The sequence below is a fragment of the Symphalangus syndactylus genome, chromosome 8 (assembly GCF_028878055.3).
Source record: "Symphalangus syndactylus isolate Jambi chromosome 8, NHGRI_mSymSyn1-v2.1_pri, whole genome shotgun sequence".
In the NCBI taxonomy this organism is placed as follows: domain Eukaryota; kingdom Metazoa; phylum Chordata; class Mammalia; order Primates; family Hylobatidae; genus Symphalangus; species Symphalangus syndactylus.
In genome coordinates this window covers 129,198,968-129,216,418 of record NC_072430.2, presented here as the reverse complement: position 1 = coordinate 129,216,418, position 17,451 = coordinate 129,198,968, and the positions used below count along the sequence as shown (strand labels likewise).

Sequence of the window (17,451 nt, the reverse complement as noted above, 5' to 3'; positions counted from 1 at the left end):
AGATTATAAACTCCTATTCAAGGCTGACATTATCTTATATTGAAGTCAGAGCCTCTCCCAATCTTAGTTTATCAACTCAGTTCTTGATAACCTATTTTTAGCTTCAGTATTTACAGATATTGTCTTAAGCAACATTCTTGTTTCTTAAGCTCCTGCTTTAATTAGCCAATACCAAAAAGCTCCCACAAAAAAAAAAAAAAAAAAGAAAATATGGTATTTGCAATGAGGCGTTTTAAGCAAGAAGGGGCTTTAAGCACAACACTCATAAGCTTAGTCATCAGGATTAAGTTAATTTAGGGCAAATTCAACCTTACAGTCAACAAATGAGTGTATTTCACTTTATATTAAGTTTGCTATTTAAACGTATTAAAATTCCAGCTTCTAAATGTAGATATCCATCCCCCAAACAGATGCTTCTTTAAAATAGGAAGAACACAAACTTGAATAGGAACTCATGTATTCCCTTGCAGAGTCAGAAACCCAAACATAACAGCAATTGGGCAAGCAGGTAAATGAGGAAGTACAATTCATAATAAATGGACAGCAAAATCGATGAGTCAAATTAGACATTTTGACTATAAAGCGACCAAACGCCTCTCCCCCAAAACCAAAAGCCAAAACCTTTTCAAATATACAGCAACTGAATCGGACGGTAATTTTGGCTTTAAAAATCTACAATACTCTTGGTAATGGTAGAAATGATTTATCTGGTAGGTTAAAGATAGGTTTCTATCATTCCACTTAACATCATTTACCAAATGCTGCATTTCATTAATGGAGCTGTCAGTTTATTCTGATGGTAATGAAAAACAGGTTTTAACATGAATAAGCCCTGGGTCCACCAGAAAATATCAGTGAATCAAGAGGTCCCGAAGCTTATGCAGTTTAAGGGAACTTTGTAGATTAAATTTCCACCCTCCAGTCCTGAGAGCTGTGGTGTGCACACCCAGTCCGAATACCTTGTTGAGCATACAGGACACTAATTTCCGACACTGCAGGTAACTCCTACACAAACTCTTCAAGTTGCTGGCGTCTACTCAAGTACCCATCCCTAGTCCACATGCCCTAGAAAAACACAGAAACCAGTTCGGGACGTAGTTATACGTCTAGCACCCCGTGCTCCTCCTCAAGATTACCCTCCTGCAGTCCCAGCCCAGTGGGGCCCAGCCCACTACAATCCCGCTCCCGCTCTCCGAACTTACGTGACCAGGACCCTCCCAACTCCCCGCTCCGAGCTCCACCAATCAGCAACCACCTCCACCCAGAACCCGGGACCTGGCGCTCCTCTTTCAAAAAGGCAGCTTAATCCTCCCGCCCTCAGCCACGCCCCCTTCCCGCTTCCCCGCCCCGCCGGCCCCCCACTTCCTTCAATTCCCTGTTCCCCTCCTCCCCTCCGGTGGCGCCCTCCCTCTCCCGGGCTTCGCCCCGCCCACAAGGGGGCAGCGCGCTCGCCCTCTTCTCGCGAGATCTGAGCGTCCGCCGCCGCGGCCGCCGGGCTCCCCCTCCCGTCCTCCCACCTCCCTCCCCCGGCATCTCTCACTCTCCGGCTCTCCTCCCTCCCTCCTCCCCCCTCCACCCTCTGGGCCGGATCTCGTCTCGCTCAGGCGGAGGAGGAGAAGGAGGAGGACGACGTTCGGCCTGCGCAGTGAGATGTTTGTCCGTCGCCGCCGCCGCCGCCATCGCGGAGGAGCGCGATAAAGGGAGCTTAGCCGGGCGTGAGGGGGACCCCTCGGAGCCGCCGTGCTAGCGCAGCCCCCCAGCCGCGTCAGAGTCGCCGGAGCCCGAGCCGCCGCCGCCGCCCCCGCCGCTGCCGCGGCTGCCCAGGGGCCGGCCAGCTCCCCAGCCCTGCCCGGGGGCCGCGCCGCCGCCGCCCCCCAGCGTCGCCCCTAGCCTGCCTGCCCGCCTTAAATGTGACACCGGCGTCGCGGAGCGCGACCTGAAGCCGCCGCCGGGGAGGGGACGAGCACCATGTCGAATCTGAGCAAAGGCACGGGCAGCCGGAAGGACACCAAGATGCGGATCCGGGCCTTTCCGGTGAGTCTCTCCTCGGCGTTCGGGACCCCGGGGCCGGGGGCCGGGCCGAGAGCCGCACGCGAGGCCCGGGCTGAAGTCCCCCAACAGGCCGCAGGCCCGGCCTCCCCTCCCCCACGCCCGCCGGCCGCGGGGCGCGAGCCTTCCCGGCAACCGGGCGGCGCGGGGCCCCGGCGCGGCCGCCCTCCTGGGCCGTTCCCCGCGCCGGGAGCCCTGGCCTGGCGCCGCGCCCCCGTCCGGGAGCTGCTCCTTCAGCCGCTCCGCGGGCGTCGGCTGCTGCCGGGGCCCCTCGGCCGCCCCACGCCTCCCCACGTTGCCGGGGTTGTAGGCCCAGTCTCCGGCGCTGCTAGCAGCGGCGGAGTCCTCCCTGTGTGGGGCGTGTGTGGAACTTTTCACGTGGGGTTTCGCTACACTTTGAAAAATTACCCAGCCTAGCTTTTAGGGTGGTGAAGGGTCTCCCCTCTCTCTCTGTCCCCCTCCCCGGGAAGGGTTATGCCATCAACCTGCCCCCAACGCAGTGACAGTGGTTCCACGGAATGCTCCGTGGTCATAAACTAGTAACATTGGGTGTATTTATAGCGTCTTTCATCTTACAAGCTTCCTAAGCACTTTACAAAACTCTTGTGCAGGATTGCCTCGCCACTCGGAGGAAGGCCGGGTGGGGGGAAGCAACAGACAGCAAACCGGACAATTGGTTCTCCATTTCTGAGCCTTGGGAGCCCAAAGAAAGTGTAGCCGCCTTGCGAAGTTGCTTTCTTTCATCGCCTTCAGTGACAGCAAACGTGTTCTGCTCAGAAACTTTTTCTTTTTTGGCATTACATTGAGTCGTACCCTTGCGATGTTTAGTATAGAGGATATAACTTTGGGTGTCAAATCTGGTTCAGCTACCCCATGGCAAGCAATTAAAATGTACTGTTAACGAACTGGACATACTTGCCTGTGTCGCTACAATAAAAGGCATACGTCAAGACAGACGAACTAGAAATCGGACAGAAGATTTTAAAAAGTAAAATTAGAGAAAGATTTTGGTCTTCCCTTCTTAGATTCATAAATACTTCATATGATGTGTCGGCGAAAGAGGGGGATTTGTTGTCACTTTTTAAAGCATGCTTTTCCTGAATTGCAGTTGCAGTGAGGAAAGACTTACCTTGATATGATTGCCCCAGTTGAGTCAAGGAGTTTAGTCTCAGAGAACAGGAGGACCTCTCTGAATTCCTAAAATTTAAAAGGATACACCTCCTGTAGAATTCTGAAATTGTAAGAACATAAATACTAAAGTCAGTGTGCGGAAACCTCTGCTCTGTGTAAATAGGTACGATGTATTTAGGAGAATTAAGTGTTTTGATAATAATTAAAAGATTTTTTGAATGTTTCAAACTTTTTTCTAAGTAAACGTGAGAAATGTTGACAAGCGAGTACTAACGAAGCTCACTAGTATGTTTTCCCTTATAATTGGGCAAAGAGCTGGGTTATGAATTTGTAATATAAATTTTCCTACTAAATTCTGACCACTTTAGAGTTTAGAATTAGTTAGAATTTTATGAAGTTAATAGTTTTATACAACAGATTTTCTTTTTTTTGAGACAGAGTTTCGCTCCTGTTGTCCAGGCTGGAGTGCAATGGCGCGATCTCAGCTCACCGCAACCTCCGCCTCCTGGGTTAAAAGCCTCCTGAGTAGCTGGGATTACAGGCAAGCGCCACTATACCCGGCTAACTTCGTATTTTTAGTAGAGACGAGGTTTCTCCATGTTGGTCAGGCTGGTCTCAAACTCCCGACCTCAGGTGATCCACCCACCTCGGCCTCCCAAAGTGCTGGGATTAAAGGAGTGAGCCACCGCGCGCCAGGCCTATACAACAGATTTTCTAGGAGTGTGTGCGGCCTTACACTACTCAATTCTTGAAGTCTCACATTCTAAATAAGATTTTTTGCTAAAATGTGGAATAACTCAAATTTGACATCAACTCATTCAAGTTAGTGGCCTTTTGATTGACCAGTTGTACGTTCATGTATGTGTAATCAAACTCTTTGACCTCTTCATGTTTCCCTGCTCTTACCTGTTTTGCCATCATTTAATTTGTTCAACAAATACTGAATATTACGTACCAGGCACTGTTCTAGGGGTCTGTCAGTATAGCTAGAAAGACCAAGATCCCTGCCTTTTGGAGCTAATATTGTTGGGGAGAAGAGGTGGGAGAGAATTTCGTTATTCATTTAGCTGACCAGTATAATAACATTGTGTGATACGTTACCACATAGTACTGGAACTGAATTTTTTTTTTAGCTTCTTTATGACTATAAGGTAATTTGGACCCATTCTGTCTATAACATTTGCAGGTTTTTCTGAAAACATTACATGAAGTAAGTGACTAGTTTTGATATTCAGTAGTTAATAGCTGCTGATTTCTAAAAGAAGAATTTTCATTACTGTTTAATAAGTATTAATATTCATAAGTGGTTCCCATTGGAAAGAACTATTACAGTTTATGGCCCTTTGTTACAGATAGATGTATATCTCAGTGGTAGGGTATTTCATAGATTTGTCTTACTAACCATGTGCTTATAGACCTTCAAAATTCCTGTCTTCCAGATTGGCAGTCTTGTACATAACTACAGACTGCATGAGTTGCTAGTCAAAAGTAGTTAATGCATAGCGTTCCGTAAAGAAAAAATATGGCCGGGTGCAGTGGCTCACGCCTGTGATCCCAGCACTTTGGGAGGCCGAGGCAGGTGGATCACCTGAGGTCAGAAGCTTGAGACCAGCCTGGCCAACATGGTGAAATCCCATCTCTACTTAAAATACAAGAAATTAGCGGAGCATGGTGGCGGATGCCTGTAATCCCAGCTACTTGGGAACCTGAGGCTGGAAAATTGAACCTGTAAGGCCGAGGTTGCAGTGAGCTGAGATCGCACCATTGCACTCCAGCCTGGGCAACAAAAGCGAAACTCTGTCTCAAAAAAACAAATTGTTTATGGTTATACATATGTACATCTTTAGTTGTTTATGGTTCCACATATGTACATATTTAAAAATTATCGTATTTTACATCTGTTGTTTGGATGTATACTTACTGTAATTTAAGGGAAACTATAGTTTCACCAAAAGTGTCAAGCACTCGGCCGGGCAGGGTGGTTCACACCTTCACACCTGTAATCCTAGCACTTCGGGAGAAGCAAGGCAGGCGGATCACCTGAGGTCCTGAGGTTAAGAGTTGGAGACCAGCCTGGCCAACATGCAAACCCCTGTCTCTACTAAAAATACAAAAATTTGCCAGGTGTGGTGATACACACCTGTAATTTCAGCTACCCGGGAGGCTAAGGCATGAGAATCACTTGAACCTGGGAGGCAGAGGTTGCTGTGAGCCAAAATCGTGCCACTGCACTCCAGCATGGGCAACAGAGTGAGACTCTGTCTCAAAAAAAAAAAGAAAAATTACGTACGTTTAAGATGGACAACATGATGTTTTGATATATGTATACATTCTGACATAATTACTACCATCAAGCTAACACATAATCACCTCTTTTTTTTTTTTTTTTGAGATGGAGACTCGCTCTATCTCCCAGGCTGAAGTGCAGTGGCACGATTTCGGCTCACTGCAACCTTCGCCTCCTGGGTTTGAGCGATTCTTCTGCCTCAGCCTCCTGAGTAGCTGGGATTACAGGTGTGTGCCCCCACGCCTGGCTAGTTTTTGTGTTTTTAGTAGAGATGGGGTTTCACCATGTTGGTCAGGCTGGTCTTGAACTCCTGACGTCGGGATCTGCCCACCTTGGCCTCTCAAAGTGCTGGGATTACAGGTGTGAGCCACCGCGCCCGGCCAATAGTTCTGTTTTTTATGTCTGTGTGATGAGAACAATTAAGATCTACTACTGCCTTAGCAAATGTAAAATATATAATATAGTATTATTAAGTGTTCTTAACTGTGCCGCACATTTGATCTCCACAATTTATTCATCTTAAAACTTGTATCCTTTGACCAAAATCCACCCCCCCCATTTCTTTCATTCCCCAGACTAGCCCACAGAGAAAGCCTCTGTCTTAAAAAAAAAAAAAAAAAAAAAAGTCTCAAGCACTCATCTCAGATTTTTACAAAATTAACTTATAAAAAAGTATAGAATTATGTTTTGAGATTGTTTTGTTTTCATTGCAAAATAGAGTGGTAATTGAACTTACCAGATATTTTATAGATACTACTCCAGATAAATTCCCATCAGTATTATCAGATTCTTTTTAGTGTTTTGAGTGCATTTTTTTTTCTTTTTTGAGACAGAGTCTTGCTCTGTCGCCCAGGCTAGAGTGCAGTGGCATGATCTTGGCTCACTGCAGCCTCCACCTCCTGGGTTCAACCGATTCTTGTGTCTCAGTCTCCTGAGTAGCTGGGACTACAGGTTTGCGCCGCCACGTCTGGCTAATTTTTGTATTTTAAGTAGTGATGGGGTTTCGCCGTGTTGGCCAGGCTGGTCTTGAACTCCTGATTTCAGGTGATCAGCCCACCTCTTTCGCAAAGTGCTGGGATTACAGGTGTGAGCCACTGCACTTCAGCCTTAGTGCATATTTTAAGTATACCTTCATCATTGTCTGTATAAGTTATAATACACAACAGTTTAATGCACAATTTGCAGTTTTAAATAGACCTTTTCCTAGAAATTCTTTTTAAGATGGAAGACAATAAGGACGTTTCTGTATTTGTAAGCTGTTGACAAAGGAACAGTTTATTCCAGTTTATAAGCTTTCCTGCTTTGCACAAAATATATCATTTCACATCTTTTTGATAATGTTTAAATTTTTATTTGTATGCAAAGGAACAACAAGGACCACAAAACTTTTTAAAGAAAGCAGGCAGTAATTGTGAAACTCCTGGAAATAATGTGGTTCTGGATCAAATAATTCTGCCCCAGGGAGTCTCTTCCTTACTCCTGGGCTTTGTTCACTATGTAGGATTAGTTGCTTTCAGGTAAATCTTTTATTATCTTTATCTTTGAAAAATCATTTCTTACCATTTTTACTGTCTGGGGTTTTGCCCACATGGGTTTGACGAGCTTGATTAGAATTGGAGGGTGTATGTTTGAATGAAAATGCTGTTCTCCCCTGTATCAAATGGTAATGAAGCCTTTCTTGGCCTAGCCTTCAGAGTTTGGGAAACCTGTTAGGAAGGTGACTGTCTCCAGAACGTAATCAGGCTCTTAAGATCTCTACCTTGGGGTCCTGGAAGTAGCTTCAGTTAGTTTATAAAAGCTTGCTAACTCATCATGAGAAAGAGTGTTATGATAAAATGCCCACTCCCTAATACTAGATGAACTCCACCTGTGTAGCACGGACAGCAACTGTTTGGAAGTGATTGCTACCTGGAACATACAGGGCGACTCACATTAGTGAAAGAGTTTTATGTTCATTTGTGATATACTTAAGAACAGGAAGAGTCTAAGGACAGATGGGTACGGTTAATCGTTGTTTTTTTTTTTTTTTTTCTTTTCTTCGAGCTACAGAAATGTTTGCCAGATTTGAGGGAACAGCTTTCATCTTCATAGTAAGTTTCTCTTTCTTAGGGAAGGTAGTTGTTGGCATCGTACTACCTGGACTGGTACATAGAGGAAAGCTGGATGGTAGTCTTGCAGATCACACTGAGCAGAGAATTAATTATAAATTTGCTTTTAATTTTTCATGTTATGAAACAAGGTGAAACAGATTCATTAAAGTGTTACTTACACTTCAACTGATACTGTTTGTAGTTTTGGGACAGCCAGCGTTGTCATAGCTGTTAGTACTACTCTGACTTTAGAAGTTAGAAAAATAAAAGCATGCTGTTGTTATTAACAAAGTATTTATTTTGCCTTGTCTTTCTAGATAACAATTCAGAGAACCTGGAAAATTATTAGTACCAATATTGAATTAGAAACTATTTAAGTAATACGAAATATAATGTAAAAATTTGGCTTTTTAAGTAATACGTAAATCACGAACTTGATTCAAACAAATTAGAGAATGCTTCATTTGTTTGTACATCATTCATTAAATGAAGTTAAGGGATGAAAGCATTTGTCCAGTTCAGGAAGATTATATGATTAAAGCTAGAAAAAGTGGTATGCCTTTTCTTTATACATTGGGAGACTTTAGAGGTAATTTTTTGTTATTTTCATTCCAGAGTACATGGATGGTCTTTAGTAGTTTTGTTAGGTTTATATAAAAGTTACTAGACAATTTGTAGTTTTAAATAATGCAACTTTTTTTTTTTTTTTTTTGAGACGGAGTCTTGCTCCGTCGCCCAGGCTGGAGTGCAGTGGCGCAATCTCGGCTCACTGCAAGCTCCACCTCCCGGGTTCACGCCATTCTCCTGCCTCAGCCTCTCTGAGTAGCTGGGACTACAGGCACCCGCCACCACGCCCGGCTAATATTTTGGAATTTTTAGTAGAGATGGGGTTTCACTGTGGTCTCGATCTCCTGACCTCGTGATCCGCCCAACTCAGTTCTTGTTAGCCCATTGTAAGGTCAACAGAATGTAAAGGTATTACTAGTAAGAAGAAATCACTGAGTTAACACATGAATTACAATTAGTTATTAGTCTATCAGTGTCTTGTGAAAACTGTTCAACCATAGTCTGTTAAAGCAATGAATTTATTTTAGTAACTTTTCTAATTATAACAATGATGTATATTCCTGGTAGAAAAATTGATAATTATCTAAATGTATAAGTAGGGAAATAAAAAAATCACTTGTAATCCTACCACTTGGAAACAAACAACATTAACATTTTCATGTGTTTTTGGAATTTTAATTTCATACTCTTGGCTGAACAGACAGTAAAATTAAGATAAGATAATCATTGTATATGCTGCTGTTAAAAAATTTCTTACTGTAATTTTTGAAAACATAGTTTTTAATGACTATCATACTTCAGTTTGCTTAACCATTTCCCTACTGCCAAATATTTTGGTTGATTCCAGGGAGTCCATATTTTTTCTGTCAAAAAAGATTGCAACTGTGACTATTTAGACACATAAATATTTGAGCCCATCTATGATTATGGAATTATTGGGTTACACATAACTGAAATATATTACCTAATTGACCTCCATAAAGGTAATAATAATAGCTAACACTTTCTAAATGCTTATCATGTACTCTGCATATCTAAACTCACTCATTTGAGCAAACTCTATAGAATACTACTATTATCTGTTCTACAAATGAGGCTTTGAGAGGCTAAATAATTTGCTTAAGGTATTCTTCTAAGTGGTAGAACTAGGATTCTGACCCAAGCAATCTGGCTCTAAAGTGAGCACTCTTAAGAATTAATTGTATTTCTCAAGGTTGTATCAGTTTAACTTCTGTGTAGCAGTGTCTTACCCAGCATAATGTATGTTTAATTTTATAGGTGAAAAAATAGTACTTTAATGCTTTAATTTGCATTTCTTTGACTACTTAGGAGAATAAAACTATGAATAGTCTGTAGAGAATTTTCATTTACTTTTGCACTGGAGTATTCAACATATGAATATAGGGATGTGACTAAAAAGTAACGAGACTGAAAGCATAGTAGTTAAGAGTGTGGGCTTGAATACCACCAGCTCCACGTCTTTCTAGCTGCATCACCTTTTTTTTTTTTTTGAGACAGAGTCTCGCTCTGTCACCAAGGCTGGAGTGCAGTGGCGTGATCTCAGCTCAGTGCAAGCTCCGCCTCCTGGGTTCACACCATTCTCCTGCCTCAGCCTCCCTAGTAGCTGGGACTACAGGTGCCCGCCACCATGCCTGGCTAATTTTTTTGTATTTTTAATAGAGACGGGGTTTCACCGAGTTAGCCAGGATGGTCTCGATCTCCTGACCTCGTGATCCGTCTGCCTTGTCCTCCTACAGTGCTGGGATTCCAGGCGTGAGCCACTGCGCCTGGCCTCTAGCTGCATAACCTTTAACAAGTTACTTAACTTCTTGTAGCTTCAGTTTTCCCCTGTGTAAAATGAGACTGCTAATGAGACCCACCTTACAGGTTTGTTGTGTAATAAATAAAATAAAGCTTTAAAATAGAACTTAGCACATAGTTAACTATTGTTACACCAATATTAACCATGATTAGGCCAATATTAAAATTGGATGTTGTTTTTGCAAGCAGTTACATTGAATGCCATACACTTATTTTAGTGATCGTGTCATTTTATTGTACAACTTCTAGAACTTAAGTTTTGAAAAGCCTGCAGAGCCAGTTTGTGAATCGTGCTAAGAAAGCATTCTCAAAGGATATGGGTTTAGTACCACTGGGATACTTAAAGAATCCTATTGGCTCTTGAGAGGTGGCTTCAAAAACAGAAGTTCCTATATGAATCACACATAATCTTTGGAGTAAGTGTGTAACCTCTCGTAACTTTATTGAAGGAGTAAACACTCATTTGGTTTGCATGTTCTATAATATGTACGTTAAATGTGCATCTAAAAACACATCTAGTTTTTCTTTTTTCCTTCCTTTCCTCCCTTTCTCCTCCTTTTCCTCCCCCCTCCCCTTTTTTTTCACTCCTGAACTAGGTTGTGGTCCCTGTCCAAAGCTTATGCCAGACACCCTTTTGAACCACACAGCATTTAGCATAGTGTGAGTGGTTAGTGAATGATTGATTAAATGAGAAACTAGTCCTCTAAGCCAAACTATAGTAATTGATAAATTCAGCAAGTCAGCGCAAATGATGCTCTGAAATGTTTGAAGTTTTTGTAACTCTAAGTGAAGTCTTAAGATGTAGTACAGGGTCGTTAAAGATCATGTGGCACTTTCTGTATGTAGCAGGGTAGTCAGCCTAGTCTCCTGGAAAAATGAGTTGAAATTGTCAGTGACCCTGAATTGGGAGTCAGAAGACTTAGTCTGCGGTCCAGTCTTTCTGTTTACTAGCTGTGCTGTACATTTCACTTCCTCCACCATGACTGCTCTTCGTATCTCATCCCTTCCTGTCACACTGTTAAATTGTACACTCTGGTCCCCTATTTCTCAGGCTTATCTTTTTGAATTGAGGTTTCTATTTTTCTTATAGTCCTTGAATTATTGGGCCCAGATGTGGTTTATTGCCACGTCCATCATCATCGTTTTTGGCTTGAGAATTACTCTCCTGCGCTCTCCCTATGACCATCTGACTTCTGAACTCATGCTCCCTCAGTCATTGAGTATAATACCTTCCTCACAGATACTATGTTAATACATTCCTCACAGATATTATGTCTAGCCTCTATCTTAATTTTGTTCATTGCATGTGGAAGTCATTCATTTATTCAATTTAAAGTACATTTATTGTGTGTTGCTGCTATGGACCAGGTCCTGGATCTACAGTGGCGATCAGACAGGCTTGTATTGCACAGATCTTCACGCTGTCTTAGAGCTTGTCATCCTACTAGTTTAAAAATCTTCAAACTTCCATATTGCATTCTATCCTAGCTCTTCTGTTTGTTAGATGTAGGACTTTGAGCAAATCACTTAGTGTCTTGTCTGTTCCTCTTTTGTAAAGAGGAAAAAATGATGATACCTACCTCATAAAATTGTTCTAAAGATGGAGTTAATACATATAAAGCTCCTTAGAATAGTGCTTGGCACATAATAAGCATTATAAATAAATGCAAGCTGTTATTATTTAATTATTCTATCTTGTTGCTTGGTTCCTTCTCAGGTTAATGTGCCCTTTGATCTCAGGAAGATCCATTTATTCTCCCAAGCCATGATCTCAGGAAGACCCATTTATTCTCCGAAGCACTCACTTCCACCTATGTTACCAGTTGCCCCTTTCTTACTACCTCTCCAGAACAAGGCCAGAAATAGCAGCAGAAAGCATCTTGGATCGTTCTACCTATTTGCCCCCACTGAACATATTTTCTAGCTACTCCTGGAGAAAATGGCAAGACAGTGGTCTCTAATTTAGCTGGATTCTCAGTGCCTCTGAGCAGTATCTTTTCTGTCCCTGGTCAGCTTCCTCTCCCCTTTCTTGCCTGAGCTATTCCAAACTTTAATCATTGTCCTTAAGCTATCTATTGAGAATTCTCTTATTGCTCTTCTTCAAGAAACCTAACTACTACATCACTGTGAAAAGGAATGTAATTAGGTGAAAGTTCAAAGTTCATTCAGCATTCTTCCCTTTGAATTATATTATTTAGTCTGCATCTTTATTCATTCTCGACTCCTTCCCTCTGGTCTCAGAGAAGGAAGATGTCTTTTTCCTGTCTTCTGCATTATAGTAACTACCTCCTTTCACAGCCAAGATTCTTCAGAGAGGAATCTCTATTTCCTTTTTTAGAGCATAGTTTTCTTGAGGAGGCCTCAGTCTTTTTTATGACTTTGATCAGTACAGCAGTATGCACCCAGCATATAGTACACAATATTGAATAAAGGAACTAACAGACTCTTTAAGTTTGTTTCCTCCTCTTTAAGATGAGAACTACAGCAGTCTTTCACAAATTGTGAGGATTAAATGAAATCATATCAGAAAATGCTTTCTAATAGTGGTATCACTAAGACATTTAAAAGAATTTCCCAATCATAAAATCAAAATTTTCAACTATAATTTTGTTTCATGTAGGGCAGTTATTTTCAAACGTTTACAGGGAGTCTGGAGGGTGTCTAGGACCCGGGAGGCCTAGGAAGTGTTAAGTAGAAATCTTCGAAATCTCCCTCTGTGGTCCTTGAGAGCAGCTCCTGTGTTACCATTTGTATGTGGGGTTCTGTAAAAGATCTCATTTTAAGAAATTCTGTTAAATTGCTTTAAAATCACAAGTAATAATTATTAATGAATCTTTTTTAAAGGTGAGGAGAATACTACTTGCTCAACTTGATAACGGTTAATAGGAAATGGAGAACTGATCCTGTAGTTGCCTTAACTCCTAATCCAAATCCGTTGCTACTAGACAGCATTCTTTTTTTTAATTCAGTTTTAAAGTTGAAAATGTAACTAAGCAAAACTTCCTAATTCGACCTCCATTTAGTACTTATAATCATTGAGAAAGGAATGGACCCAAATTTACTCTTTAAATGAGAAATGTTACTGCTGAGCAGATGAATAAAATGACTTCAAAGGGGAATTTTTACCTACATTAAGAAAATATAACATTCCTTAGAGATACTTTTTTATAAAAGCAAGCCATCATTGCTAAGAGGAATTCCTTGACATATGTGTTTGTAAGTCATTCTTACCTAAAACAGCTCTTAACTGAGCAACACTCAGCCTCTTTTGTTTGCCCTGTCCTCTCCAAAGTAATGGTGAAAAATTCCGTTTTCTTTTTCATCTCAATCCCTTTCCATTTCCACTAGAGGTTGCCTTATAAGATTAGTAACAACTTGTTGAATGTCTGACTTGTGGTAGGCTGTTTTAGATACTTTGAACTAATTATTTGAAATCCCCAAAACAATTTTAAGTATAATGTGGTTACTCCTGTTTTAAATCTATTTGGGTCTCAGAGAGGACTAGTAAAATATTTATGATATTACATATACACCTAGAGAAGGGCAGAGTTGGGATTCAGATTCCAGGTATGTCTGACTGAAAAGTTCATGTTGTTTTCATTATACAGAAAATTAATTCTAAGGTTACCTTTTAAATTATTAGCCAGGGGCAGATCCGGGGACGCTGAAGCTTATACAGTGCACTACTCTCTTTACAAAAAGAATCTAACTTCAGGTTCCAGGCATTGGAAGAAGGCTTCGTAAGCTTCCTTCGTAAGCTTAAGTTTTACTGGCTTTAAGTAAATGGACCATTTATAAAAGTTATGAAAAACTTGGGAAATGTGCATTGTTCAGTAACATTTGAATATATAACTTGTTTAAGGGGACCTTAGTGTGTATTGACTTGAATAAAGCAGTCAAAAACATAACCTGTAAGAAAGGCTTATTATTACTAGTTGACCTATTTATGAGTTAACACTTTGCTACTTTAAATTGTAAGGCTGACAACACACATTAAAAAAAATTTGGTTAATAGAAATTTAAGTATATACTTAGCAAAAAGTGATTCCTTGAAGTTAATATGTTTAAAATACTTTGATTTTTAATTTTTTCTTTAAGAATATACTAAAGTGATAGATTAAACAGTAAAATGTATTAGAAATACAAAGATTAAATTCTCTAGTAATTTACTACTTTTGGTGTATGCAAATGAGACATGAAAGAAATATGCTTTTTTGATGAATGCTCTCACTAGCTAAATAAAATAATAATTTGTGTGCTCTTATTTGTGTTAGTATTTTAATTTTTGAGCGCTAAAAGTGACTCTTGAAATCTTTTCGTGGTGCTATAACAAAATCCTGCAGACTGAGTAATTTATAAAGAGCATAAATGTATTTTCTCACACTTGTGGAGGCTGGGAAGTTCAAGATCAAGGTGCTGCAGGTTCTGCTGTCTGGAGAGGGCTGCTGTCTGCTTCCAACACCATGTCTTGATGCATTGTCCTCTCAGAATCCTTTGGTGGGGAGGAATCCTGTATCTGCACATGGCAGAGACAGAAGGGCAAGAAAAAACTCTCTGTCAGCCTCTTTTATAAGGCCACCTAATCCCATTCACAAGGTTCTGCCCTTATGAGTTAATCACTTCCTGAAGACCCCACCTTTTTTTTTTTTTTTTTTTTTTCTCCTCACTCTCACCCAGGCTGGATTGCAGTGGCTTGATCTTGGCTAACTGTAGCCACGCCCCCCAGGGCTTAATGGATTCTTTCACCGAAGCCTCCTGGGTAGCTGGGACGACAGGTGCAGGTCAGCAGCAATTTTTTTTTTTTTTTTTTTTTTTTGTAGATACAGGGCTTTACTATGTTGCCCAGGCTGGTCTCGAACTACTGGGCTCAAACGATCCATGCACTTTGGCTTCCAAAAGTGCTGGGATTACAGGCGTGAGCTACTGCACCTGGATTACCGTACCTTTTAATACTGTTAAATTGATGATTAAATTTCAACATGAATTTTGGAGGAGACACAGGCATTCAAACCATGGCAGAGACTTTTGAGATAATCTGTTCTTTCTCAACAGATGAGGAAACAGAGGTCTGGAGAAAGTGGTTTACCAAGGGATACACTCCTGACTTGAATTTATGGAAGGACCATGACCAGAAGCTTGATTACTGGTTAAAAGCTCTTTTCTCTTCAGCAGACTGAAACAAACATGTAGCCATAGTAACTCAATGTTAACACTGGCCTATTTAATTATAAAATGATTTCTCAGTATTGAGCACTGTGATGATTTGAGTTGACATGGTACCCTGGGAGGACACTCAGCTTAGGACACTTGGACTCCTTCATTGCTCTGTGTGATCTTGGATAAGCTTCCTTAGCCTCAGTTTCTTCTTTGTGGAATGAAGGGGTTTTAACTTGGGGTTACGTTAGGCTTATTCTAGCTCCAAAAATTTCAGTAAAAGACAATTGTGTTTATACATAAATCTAGGCACCGACTACTAGTGTCTTTTCCTGTGGCCTTTTTCTGAAATATTTTGTGTGATGTTACAAAAATTACCTACTTTTTTAGTCTTAGATTTTTCTTTACGAATGGTATGGTTCAGTAATGATGGTTAAGTTCTAATGTGAAGCAGTGGGAAAGTTAGCTGTGTTCTTGTGTACATTTTTTTGGTGAGTTGACAGTTGTAGGAAAGTTTTAAACAGACTTATAGCAGATTTTTGTAACAATTTAGTGTCATAGACCTTTTGCTGTCATATCTTATTTGATTACAGTTAGAGTCATTCAAAGACAGAGCAAACTATGGTAGTTCAGTATTTTGTATGTTTTTTTCCTTTCCCTTTGGGTTATGTGTAATTGATTTAGGTACAATCAATTTGTCATTGTCTTACAGTTTATAGAGTTTTTATACATTATCATAGATGAATGTGTAAAAAGTAATTTTATATACATGTGACCCATGTATAAATAAATACTAGTGTTAAATAGTATAAATAGTAGTGTTGTGGATTTTATAGTATATTGGGAAATGCAACAAATTTTATTTTAAAGTGTTGATTTTAGATATAATCACTAATTTTCTTAATACAGAGTGTCTGTAAGTACGATGTTTGAATTCTGGTTGTGATGACTACTGTGTTTTTTGGATAAAATGTGTTTAAGGGAGTCCTGTAACATCTCTTTTTTTATGGGTGGAAGTAGCACCAATAGTAGGACAGTGACAAGCTTTTTACCTCAGTGAGAATACTTACATTATTGTATCTTATTTGTTGTGGTCATTATCACATTTTGAAATGTTATACATACTTTTTTTCCATATATGCGAAAGTCATTCACAGAGATATAGTTGAAAGAGTTGTTAGTACTTTTGGCTCAATTGCTCTGGACTTAAATAGGCTAATCTGGAAGCTTGACCTTGTGTCTTTGAAAAAATTGTTTCACATTTCCCAGATTCTCAAATGGAGTTTTGGATAGCCTACTCATATTGAGGACTGAAATGCAAATCATAATTGAACCTTCTATTGATGATTTAACTTTCTCATTATGAATGTTACTGTTCTGTAATTTAATGATATTAGAGCCCAATTGAATGTCTATCAGGTTGTGATTTCATGGAGTTGTCCCATGCTGCTGTGCTTTTCTAATTGATAATCTTTTTTTTTTCTTTTTCCTTGACATCAGCTCTTTTTTTGGCAGCACTCCTCCACTCCCATCTGTTCTCCACTGTAACCAGAGAAACCAGTTAACCAAACATCAGTAGTTTTTACATTCGGTTTTAAGTCACTAATCAAGGCTATATGTCTCTTCTGCATAGGCAAGGAAGAAACAAACATGTTTATTGAGCTAGTGCTGTGTGCCAGATGCTTTCACAGACTTCCTTAATTACCCCACAGTCCACCATCTCACATTTCTCTGGCCACTAGCAAATGAGGAAAGTGAGCTTTGAAAGGTTAATTTGTTCAAAGTCTGTTTGAATGTGTCCCACTGGGCTGTTTTTCTCAAAGCTTGGATCTTTGGCTATATTTTTGATGGTTGACGTTGCTTAAGGAATAATTGATGGATAAATGGTATTATTGCAGATGTCATAAGTAATTATATACTGGTTAGTCATCAAATAAGACTCATCATTAACTGCAAATGGACTGTATTCAGATCATATTTTTTGAATATTATCTATACATTGTGCCACGCATTGTAAGGGGTACAATAACATAAAGAAAGACCTTATCTGCTCTGAGGTGCTTACAGTTTGGGAGGGAGCTTCCTTACATAATTAATAGCTTAGTTGTATCAGATTTAAAAAATACTACCATTCCTCAGATACTTGTACCAAAGCATTTTTTTTTCTTTTTTTTGAGGCTGGAGCTTGAAATTAAGATCAAGTATTTTCCCTTGTTTATTTTTTTTCTAGCTGTGTCATTCTGAATTGCCTGGAATTTCAAATTCTCACCCTTTCCCCCACCCACCCTGTTCTAAATTTTTTCTTGTAGAAAATTATTCACAGAGGACTAAAGACTTCTTGTCCTTTGTATG

General features: G+C 40.4%; 1 protein-coding gene across 2 annotated transcripts in view; it reads left to right on the top strand.

The window, feature by feature from the left end:
• The first annotated feature begins 1,543 nt into the window (after positions 1 to 1,543).
• Positions 1,544 to 17,451, top strand: part of CUL3 (cullin 3) — a 113,256-nt gene continuing 97,348 nt past the window's right edge. The window contains exon 1 of one of the 2 annotated variants that reach the window (XM_055290796.2): positions 1,544 to 2,034. In XM_055290796.2, coding sequence (XP_055146771.1) covers positions 1,969 to 2,034 — 66 coding nt within the window. In that variant the 5' untranslated portion in view covers positions 1,544 to 1,968. The remainder of the gene's footprint in view (positions 2,035 to 17,451) is intronic. The other variant, XM_055290798.2, reaches the window with a different exon arrangement.